Below are 11,592 nucleotides of genomic sequence, written 5' to 3' on the forward strand. Positions count from 1 at the left end.
GAAAGAGACACAGCACTGGATAGAATCTTCAGAAGAGTGTCACCTTGGTTGTGAGGGTAAATATTATTCTGAACTTTACCTAACAAAGCTTGAGATCAAGACTTAAAAAGAATTAAACCAATTCTCAGAAATTTAAGTACATGTTAAAACAATTCCAACATTCTTAAAAATAATACAGTGATGTCTAGGCTATAATGACATAAATTTCATAATGTCTATATCTAATAAAAAATTACCAGAAATGTGAGAAACAGTAAAGCATGATCTGTAATGTTAAAGAAAATTCAGTCAATAGAAGCAGACTAAAAATGATGAAATTAGTGGTCAAGGACCTTATAAGAAGATTACAAGCATTATACATTTGCTCAAGAATGTAAAGGAAAATGTGAATATAATGAGGAAAGAAATGAAACATGATGAAAAAGACTTCAATGGCACTTCTATTAAAAACATATTTGAAAGACCAATTCACTGATTAAGCAAATTAACCTAATTGAAGGACATAATCATGATTAACAATGGCAAACATGAAATAAGAGACGGACAAGCAGAAGAGACAATCAATGAGACTCAAAGTGATTATTTTGAAAAGGTAAATAGGGGCCAACAGGGACCAGCAGTTAGCGTAATGACTATGTCGCTGGACTCCCATATAGTCGACCGCAGTTCGAGTCCCGGACTCGGTGGCTTAAACTCACGCTGGGCGTATGTGCATGCGTGCCCAAGATCCCAAGAGGAGAATGGAGGAGAAGTGATTGAGGCATTGCCATCCCCCCTGGGGGGTGATTTCTCGCTTTCTGTCTCTCTGTCTCTCTCTGTCTGTCTGGCTAGTGCACGTGCCCTATAGCAAAAACCTCTCAAAAAAAAGAAAAAATAGGGGGCCAACAGATGGCATAGTAGTTAAGGCACTGAAATCGCACATGGTTAGCCATGGTTTGAGTCCCAGATCTGGCACCTTGAAAATAACACCAGGCACATGTGCATGCATGCCCAAAATTCCACAGAGAGGACGGAGGAGAAGGGATTGAGGCATGGCCGTCCCTTGTGGGGGATGATTTCTCACGTTTTCTCTCTGTCTCTCTCTAGTGAGAGCACATACCCTAGGGCAAAAACCTTAATTAAATAAAAAAAAGATAAATAAAATTGCCGTATAGTGAGCCAGAATGATCCAGAAAAAAGTAGAGGATAAAAACTACCATTACCAAGAATAAAAGTTGGAGCATCATTATAGATCTTATAGATATTAAAAGGATAATACATTATTACAAATTGTTCACAAATTTGATTTATATAATGAACCAGTACTTAAAACACAAGCTATTAAAGCTCTCTTTAAAAAAGCAATAATCTAAATAGAACTATATCTATTAAGTAAATTCAATTCATAATATTAAAAAACAAACTGTTTTCAAGGAAAATTTCAGACCTAGACTGCTTCACTGGTGAACTATACTGAACATTATGAACAAATAATGCCAATTATGCACAAACTCACAAAACAAGATAAGGGAACATTCCTATGTCATGAGAACAATATTACTCTCATGCTAAAATCAAAGACAGTATATAAAAGGAAGCTATAAGCCAATGTCCTTCATGAACATAGATGCAAACATACTTCAAGCTGGATATATCCTAAGAATATAAGTTATTTTAACATTTAAAAATAAGTCATGGGAAGGAGAGTGGGAGGGGGGAAGAGTACAGGGAAGGAAATTAGAGGAAAAAAAAGAGGCAAGAAATTTGTGGGATACAGTAACGGTTTATTACCTGTTGATGATAACGTGCATAGTATTCTCAACTGGACTGGTCTGAGGTATAGTTCATGTTGGGTAAATTCTCTTCACAAGTCAAATGATGTATAATCATTGAATGTATAAGATAATAATCATAAGTCATGGGTCTGACAGTGGTATGGTTGTTAAGGCGGCTGGATCCCACACGGTCAAATGAGCAGTTTGAGTCTCAGACATGGTGGCTTTGGAAAACACACCAGGCATTTGTGTGTATATGCCCAAAAGCCTGAGAGAATATGGGAGGAGAAAGGATTGCAATATTGTCATTCTCCCTGGGGGAGAGATCCCAATTAAACTCACACTAAATTCCTCCATGTAGTAATAGATAGCTGATTCTAATATTTACTTGGAAATGTAAAAGACTGTAATAGTCAGAATTGTTTAGAAAGTAGTAGAACAAAACTAGATGGCCCATTCTACTTGATTTCAAGACTTACAAAGCCACAGTAATCATGGCAAAGTGATGATATTGGCATAAACATCAATGGAAAAAAATAGAGTTCAGAAATAGACTCATCCACATGTGATAATATAATCCCCCCACCTTTTTTGAGAGAGAGATTTTTGCTATAGGGTATATGTATTCAATGGTGAGACAGATAGGAAGTGAGAAATCACCTCCCTCACCTCCCCCACCTTCCCCAGGAAGATGGCCATGCCACAATCCTTTCTCCTCTTGGGATTTGGGACACACACACACACACACACACACACACACACACACACACATGCCTGGTGTAAGATTTAAGCTCCTGGTTCAGGACTTAAACTATGTGTCAACTATGTGGGAGTCCAGCAATGTAACCGTTATGCCATCGGCTAGTTCCAACCATGTAAATTTGAAAAGACTGCCAAGGTAATTGATGAAAAAAAAATTGTTAAAAATGGTGCTGGAAAAATTGGATAGCTGTATGTAAAAATATGAAACTTGTTACAGATTTCAGGATGATTTAAAGGCAAAGGTCTTGAACAGGAGGAAAGAGTAGCAAGGAGTCTTAAACAATATCAATTGGCTAAATTAGCTAAATTCTCTAATAAGGGCAGCAGATGACCTCATGGTCACCTGGAGTCACTTTACTTAATCTTAAGTAAAACGTGGAGACGGTGAGTCTGGAAAGTAAAGGAGGAATGTATTGGGGGAGTAAGGATGTTCATAAAACAAAATATGGGACCAGCAGTTAGCGTAATGGCTATGTCGCTGGACTCCCACGTAGTCGACCGCGGTTCGAGTCCCGGACCCGGTGGCTTAAACTCACGCCGGGCGCGTGTGCGTGCGTGCCCAAGATCCCGAGAGGAGAATGGAAGAGAAGGGATTGCGGCGTGACCATCCCCCCTGGGGGGGGATTTCCTGCTTTCTATCTCTCTGTCTCTCTCTGTCTGTCTGGCGAGCGCACGCGCCCTATAGCAAAAACCTCTCAAAAAAAAAAAAATGAGCTTAGGTAGCATCTAGAGCCATTTCTGGTACACATTCCTGAAAGAGACACAGGATGAGCATACGTTTTATTGTAGCATTGGCATAGATAGACTGGAATCTCCTGTTTTCAGGGGGAAAAGTTGACATTAAGGAATCTTGCAGTTCCCTTAAAGTTCTAGTCTGATGATAGGATGCTTTAAGTTTTAATGACTCTGTTTTGGTTTGGTCAGTTGGAGCCTAGAGCAGGAGTTTACTTAGTCTAAAACAATGACCTCCTACATTTTCTATTTAACAATTTTCTTGTAATACTGTTCATGTCTCCTTAGCATCTCCCATATTTTTTCATTTCTTTTCCTCTCTGTGTTGAATTCTAAATAATTTAAAAAATTATTTAGTACATTACTTCTTTCTTTAGCTCATATGAATTTGCTTTTAACCTACTTAATTATGTATTAATTTATAAATTTTATTGCTTTTTCATGCATTTATCTTTTAAAATATATTTTCTACTCATGTTTTAATTTTATTCACACTTTAGGAATATTTAAATACATATAATTTATATTCTTTGTTTGGTAAATCAACATTTAAAGTCCTCGTGGATCTAATTCTGCTGTTTATTATTTGTCCTGACTCACTAACAGTGGCTATTTCCTCATAAGGTTTGTTATTTTGGATGTGGGTTCCTGTTGACTGGGAGTTATCTGTTGAAAACCCTTTCTGATGGATTATCCCTGTAGAGACATATTTGCTTCTGCCAGATGCCTGGAGCCAATTAAAGTTAGCTCTTAACTTTCCTAGACTATGCAAGTAATGTTAACTCGAACCCCATTCTCACCTGAGAGCAAAATGTAGGGTCTCAAAGGGAGAATTCTTTTTTTTCCTATTCCATATGCCAATCCCAAATACACATGCGCTCTTTTTATTTTCTTTCCTGATTATTTTTTCTGGTCCTATTTATCAGTGATGGTGAAGGGACCTAGTTTCAACCCATGGTCTTGCTGGGTCCTAAGGCCTTGACTCCTGGTGTCTTCAAGACAATAAAAATCCAAGGGTGTAGGATACAGGGAGCTGGAAATATCCTCAAGTCAGTCACTATTTTGGACAGTGAGAAAAAGCAATAGAACTATTTGAAAAAATAAAGAAATAAAAATACCTTTAATTAATCATGGATTATTAATACGAATGACCTGAATTTAAAATATGCATGTTTATGTGTGTGTGTGTGCATGCATTTGGGAAATAATTTTTGATAAATCTTTGTTCCCTTCTTGTGGTACCAAGAATCACATGGACACTACTTTTCTATTCAATTGATAGTGCTCAAAAGATTCAGAGACCTAAAAAATTGTTTTCAAGGTCAAATCAAATTGGAGGCAATCGTTCTTTATTCCATTTATAAGACCTAGGTAACTTGTCTTGGTAAAGCTAGTACTAAAAATGCCTATTTAAAGACAGGTAGTTAGAAAACCATACAGAACTCATTTTTGACTGTCAAAACCAAAATTATTTGTAAGCCATAGATACATACAGCCTTGTAGGCTGACACCTCACTTTACTGTTAAATCACCTAAAAGATTATCTTGTCTTTCTTTTATGTGAATTCAAGAGCACATAGCTATTTAAAATTCCTTCTCTAGAGAAATTCTATTAGGAGTATTATATTTCTTTGGCAGTCCTAAAAGGAACCAGCCCAATATTTTAGCATCATATTTTATAAAGCTACTTGGTTTATTCTATAAAAAGTTAGATTAAAACCAGAGAAATAGAATATGTGGTATGTATATGGAATTAATTTTTACCAAGGGTACTACAGCTCAAAGTGTTCTTTCAAACTTTGCCTGATAGCTAGGTAAACCACCCTGTTTTAGCATTGCAACATTCAAATATTCCAAAGACTACCAGGTGAAAACACAAATAGATAGATTGTGCTTTCACCTACTACCAATGCATATTTAAATATGCACAAATAGATAGTGTTTTCCCATGTGAGTTTTAGAGTGTCCCAGATGGGCATAAGAATGAAAGAAAAAAAGATTCACTGTACCATTAAAAATAGTCTATACTCACAGCACAACTGTGTGGAAAGAAAATTATTGAAGCGTGATTCAGGTAATTTGAAGAGACTGATGCTAATAGATAGCAGAGACTGAACATATTCTGAATTATAAAAGGAAAGAAAATAATGGACAAAGGAAGACAAAAGCAATAATAGCTACCATTTATTGGATTCTAACTATACATCAGAACTATATTCAGGACTTTACTTAAAAACAATCACAACTTACAAGTGAATTCATTTATCAGGTGTTTAATATATGCCCCTTTAATTCTGAGAAAAACTTTCTGAGTTAGGAACTCTTATTTGCTCAGTTTCTTAAAGTGGGGAAACTGACACTAAAAGTTTCACCAACTTGGTCCAGCCAGTGGCATGGTGGTAAGGCAGCTGGGTCCCACATGGTCAATTGCACATGCCAAGTGCATGTGTGTGCACGTGTGTACACACGTGCACATACGTGTGCAAATGCTCGAAATCCTGAAAGATGAATAGAGGAGAAGGGATTACAGCATGACCATGCACCATGGTGGGGGGGTGCTTTCTCACTTTCCATCTCTGTTTTTCTCTGGTGAACACATGGGCCCTCTCCTAAATTTTTAAAAACTGTTTCATCAACTTGCTCAAGATCACATGAATATGAAAACATGAAGTCTGATACGGAAACCAAGAAAGACTGACTCCAGAGACTATACTGCATCACAACCTCTTCATTTTATTTTCCTCTTACTACTAACCTCATCTCAACCCAGTTAAAGTATGTTTTATTCATCCCATTTTAAAGAAAGTTGGAAATGCTCGGTAACTTTCTTGAAACTCTTGTAATAGCATCAAGATAAAAAATGGTTTAGTCTGTTTCCAGAATCTAAGCATACTACGTTTCACTATATTATTCTGCCTTCGTGGCAGTATTTTTCATTTTTCAATAACTCATTCATTTAACAAATATTTGTTAGGCCCTATATATGTCTAGGCTCTGAGAATCCTCTAGTGAGCAAGAAAGCCAACTTCTAAAGGTTACATTCTAGTTGGGGAAGATAAACAATAAACAAATAAACCCATAAATGTATGTCAAGTGTTAATAGGTGCAGTAAAGAGAATAAAGCATTGTAAGTGGTTAGAAAATGATGGAATGAAGAGTGTGTTTAAATTTTTTAGATAAGATGGTCAATGTAAGAAAACGTCCTGCTGTCACTGGCACTTTTACGATGCTGTCCTTTTCTATTATAAGTATCTTGACTCCTTGGTTTATATGACATTGAAACTCAATCCAGGTTTTATATCATTCTTTGGTTTCTGGAAAAATGTTCTTGGCTTAAAACCTACCATTCAAAACAGAAATGATTTTATGCTGGTTTTACTTTATAATTCTGAGTAGTTACTTGAAGATACAAAATTGGCATTTGTTTTCTTTCTAAGTATTCATCTAAAATACCCAGCCTAATAGGGTGAACAAGTGTTTAGACCTATTTGGAGAGTATACCTTGCCAACAATTAAGTAAAAGGGTCTACTCCCTGTCATTAACACTTGATGTAGGATATTAGTTCTTAGAAGCAATCTCTTGATAAAAGCAGTAGAGATATCAAGAACTAATTGACTGGTTTTAATTGAAGAACACTTATATTATAGAGCATATAATGGGAAGATGTGTTCAACTTGTTTGTGCCTTTCTAAAAAGCTGAAAACCGTCTTCCCAGTAGTAATTAAAAATAAACAGTGGTCATTAACTTACTGTGGATTCCTAATAGTCACAACATTGCTTTCTTGCATGAATGACTTACTGATCTAAAGCAAAGTAATTTGACACTGAAATTATCTTGAAAATTAAAAACTCTCTTGGATAACAAATAGTTTCAATTTCTGTGGTACCAATTTATATGTAGCTTTCCTTCTTTATGTATTCTCCTACACATACACAACTTCTTAACTAACAAAAATACTCTCACAGAGACTCTACCTGGAGGAACAGTACGATAAGCTATTTCTGAACTTTGTAGCCTTTGAGGCAATTTTTATTCATTTATTTATTCAGCCAACATTTATTGAAAAGCTTCTTTGGGCTAGGCATTTTCCTGAGTGCTTTAGGGAATAAAAGGACATCAAAAATCTCTGCCTCTTCTCCCTGCCCCCCCAAAAATATACTATTGTGGGGTCGAGATAATATTTTATTCCAGTTCTCTCTATTTTCTCTAATTGGTTATATCATAATTCATTTTATCAATCCTGCATTGTCGGATATTTAGGCAAATTCAAAATTTTTTTTGGTATAAAAATTCTGGGTTGAACACACCAATAACAAATATTTCTCTGTTTTTAAAATTATATCTTTGGATGAGTTTCTACAAATAGAGTAAGTCACAAGGCATAAACCTGGTTTTATAAAATTTGTCAAAAATATTCCCATAGTGGAAATACAGACAAAATAGTTATTTATTTTACATTGCCACCAGCTCTCCAAGAGAGAACCTCTTTTTACTGCATTTCCTTAAAAGCTTTAAGAATATAGAATGTCCTGCTAATGTGTTTCACTTATCATTGCTCTTTAGATAGTCTTCGACATTGTTAAAAAGTTTTATTTTTTAAGAATAAGGGCAGGACCAGCAATTGGCGTATTGGCTATGTCACTGGACTCCCACATGGTTGACCGCGGTTCAAATCCCAGACCCAGTGGCTTACACTCACTCTGGGTATGTGTGCATGCGTGCCCAAGATCCCTAGAGGAGAATGGAGGAGAAGGGATTGTGATGTGGCCATCTCTTTTAGGGGGTGATTTCTTGCTTTCTGTCTCTTTCTGTCTTTCTGGCGAGATCATGTGCCCTATAGCAAAAACCTCTCTAAAAAAGAAAAGAATAAGGGCTAATGGGATCAGCAGGTGGCAAGGGGGTTAATGTGTTGGATCCCATGCAGCAGCTCTCCACAGTTCGTGACCCAGACCCAGAAGCTTGAAAATCATGCTGACACATGTGCGTGTGTGCCCAAAATGCTAAGAAGGAAATGAAGAAGGGTTTCAGCATGACCATCCCCACTTGGGAGTTTCTCACTTTCACTCCCTCTCCGGTGCGAATATGTATCCTATGACCACCTTCCCAAAAAACTTAAAAACACAACAAACAAAACAAAAACCCAAAACAAACAAAAAAGAATAAATACTGAGCAAAAACTTTTAACTAATATTGGTAGTTTATATGACAAGATCATCTAGATTATTTTGTTTCCTTTCATTTTTGTACGCTGACTTTTGGAGTACTAAGGGAGTTATAAAGTATTTTCTTTTGGTTTCAGAAATTTATTTGACTCAAAAATAAAGATTGTAGCAGTCCATGAGTAAGTCAGAAGAGTTAAATATTGACATAAAAGCAAATGTCAAAACAAATAGGTTTGTATTTTGTTAAGGTTTATTGAATTTCCTAAGTACAGGTTTAGGATATTGTGAATTAAGTTGCAAAACACAGTTGCTAGTACATTTTATTTATATACTAAATTCCTACCTATATAATGTGAAAACAAAAAAATCTGTAGATTGATTTACAGAGACATAATAAGCTCTTTAAAAATGAAATTATGAAGTAGCTTCATGGTCAACATGTCTGTTACATCTTTATGACACCATTTTTATTTTTCCTGAGTTTGTATGCTCAGCTGTCTGATCGACTTTCTGCTGTCATTTCAATGGCTGCACTGTTTATTTCTAGAACAATGGGACACAAAAACCGTTATGTCAGAGTCCCCCGTGGTCACATCTGGGTTGAAGGTGATCATCACGGACACAGTTTTGACAGTAATTCTTTTGGGCCGGTAAGTCCTCTTTCCTGTTTTCGCTGATATAATGGAATTTCAAAATTGGGTACATAAGTCTGTGATATTAGCTACTCAAGTAATCCCAACAAGACTGATCATGAATTTCATAGTGGAATACTTGGTGTTTGAAAATTTCAATATTTTAAATACCAGAGATAATGGAAGGTCTGAAGGTGTATATGTGTGTAGTTATGTGTGTGTGTGCAGGTGGGCATAGGCATACTTTTAGCTGACTGGATGATCCCAGGTGGAAGATGTATTTCCCCCATAGGGATGCATTGTAGTTTGTTTTGAGTTAGTATTTAGTAGATAAAAGGTGGAAAAGAACTATAGGCATCAATGTTTTAAATTGTTATTTTAAAATGCGGTTGTAATGGAAATCATATTGGTAATCATAAAACAGACAAAACTTTACATCTACCCTTAGGATCCCAGCTGGTCCAGAGAATTAAATTAATATAAGACTAAAGAACAGGAGGAAAGCCTACAATTTAATATATTTTATATGGTACACTAGACCTCATAAAGAAATGAAGACCCAAAGAAGTAGCAAAACCTACATACATTTTTTTTATTAGATTATACAAAGGAAGGTGATTTTGGAAGAGTGATTATTTGATAAGGCTAAAGGAATTTAAGAATTCTCTTAACGCAGTCTAGTAGTACTGAATTCTTTCAGCAATGACTCCCCATCAAAGAACGTTTCTTTTCTCCTAGTATAAGGAAGGCATCTTTCCCATGAAAATATTTATCTCCTGTTTTCAGAAGGAAACGGGGAAGATTAGAACGTCCTTTTTGCATCTGCTGTTTTTCAAGTACTTTGAGCTGGAATTAAACCTTATGTCAAAGTGACTCTTTTGGGGTGACATATTTTGCCACCCTTCGTAAGTAACATTTTATAAACTTTTAATTTATAGCAGAAGTGTAGACATTCCTTATCTCATTTTTATGCTTCATGAAATATGTGGCTAAACTGAAATTATATGATTTTTTTTAAATGTGAATGCATAGAGAAATTCTCTGTTTATGAATCTTTTTTATTCTAAGTACAACTTTATTTTTTATTATTATTCATACATTAAATCACTATACATCATTTAGATCGCAAAGAGACTTTACCCAGCATGATATACACCTCAGTCCAGGTTAATTGTTAGTTGAGACTAGTATACACATCCTCGTCAACAGATAATAAACCTTGTCTGTGTCCCACAAGTGTTGTTATAGAAGCTGAATAATCTTTTAGTTAATGGAAACTGCACCTGATTTATAATGATCTAGTTTGTTTTAAATATATGTGGCTATTGAGCATCTTTAGATATGTTTGTGAAAAATGTGGTTGACCATGTCCATATTAAAATGTTAGTGACTTTAGTTGGGTTTTCACTGGTGTAGTGATTCTAAAATAAAGGGTTTGAAAGTGTGTTTTGTTATTAGTTATCAGATGTGTGGTAAATAATTGGTTACTAATAATAAAATACTGAAGTTTGGGATTGGTTTGTACTTTGTTTATTGATAAATTAAAAACAATGCAATATTATTTATGTAATTAGCATGATTCTGATTTATGCTCCATATGCTTTATTATCTGGGAGGAAAGGGATAATATGAGAACCAGGATACTGGGAATTACGCGTAACTCTCAGCATGTCATGGCTATTGTGTAACTCTTACCAGGCTGTCTTTCCTGTTGTGTACCAAACAGTGGTGTTCTGAATCATGTAACTATAATAAACCCATGAAATACCTTGAGTGGGGACCAGCAGATGGCATTAATGGTTATGTCTCTGGTCTCTCAAGTTCTCAAATGCTATTTGGGTCCTGCACGTAGTGGCTTAAAACTCATGCCAGGTGTGTGTGCATGCATGCCCAAGATCCAGAGAGGAGAATGGAGAAGGGATTGTGGTGTTGTCAATTTCCCTGAGGAGTGATTTCTTGCTTTCTGTCTCTCTGCCTGGCCAGCAAGTGCTTACCTCCTATAGCAAAAGCCTCTAAAAACAAAATGAAACAAAACAAAACAAAAATTAAATACCTTGAGTGAAAGAAAGTATCATTGTATTTATTGCAATAAGAAACTGTGGCATGTGAAACATTGACAAAAGTATGTGTTACCTAACTGCATTTGGTTTAAATTATGTTTTTAAAATAAAATCTATTTGTAAATTATAACTTGAATCAGTAATTTGAAGCAGAGGCCCAAAACTCCTTTGATATTTAGTGATTATGTTCTCCCATTTTTATTCAGTAGAAAAATACATATTTACAGAGTGAGTTTTAATTCATGGGTTGCACTAAGTCATCAATATCCATTTAGTTAAGCAGTGTTGTTTTTATTTGCCAAAATTAGATGAAGTACATTTCCTAGGATGAAGGAGAACATTTGTCACATTATGTATTAACCTATTTGTATTTCATGCATTATAATAAATATATTTTTACTTTTAGGATTAGTTCTCATGTTTTGTGTTCTATTTGTGACTTGGAAAACTTATTCACAGGAGTGATCCCAAACAAGCTTTAAGAAGAT

General features: G+C 35.5%; 1 protein-coding gene across 1 annotated transcript in view; it reads left to right on the forward strand.

Annotated features, from left to right (window-relative positions):
- Positions 1–11,592, forward strand: part of LOC102485309 (mitochondrial inner membrane protease subunit 2) — a 1,014,188-nt gene that overhangs the window by 769,802 nt on the left and 232,794 nt on the right. Inside the window, exon 5 of the mRNA XM_006149436.3 lies at positions 8,960–9,062. Within this exon, the coding sequence (XP_006149498.1) occupies positions 8,960–9,062 (103 nt within the window). The remainder of the gene's footprint in view (positions 1–8,959; positions 9,063–11,592) is intronic.

Source organism: Tupaia chinensis, unplaced genomic scaffold, assembly GCF_000334495.1.
Source record: "Tupaia chinensis unplaced genomic scaffold, TupChi_1.0 Scaffold000262_1, whole genome shotgun sequence".
NCBI lineage: Eukaryota > Metazoa > Chordata > Mammalia > Scandentia > Tupaiidae > Tupaia > Tupaia belangeri.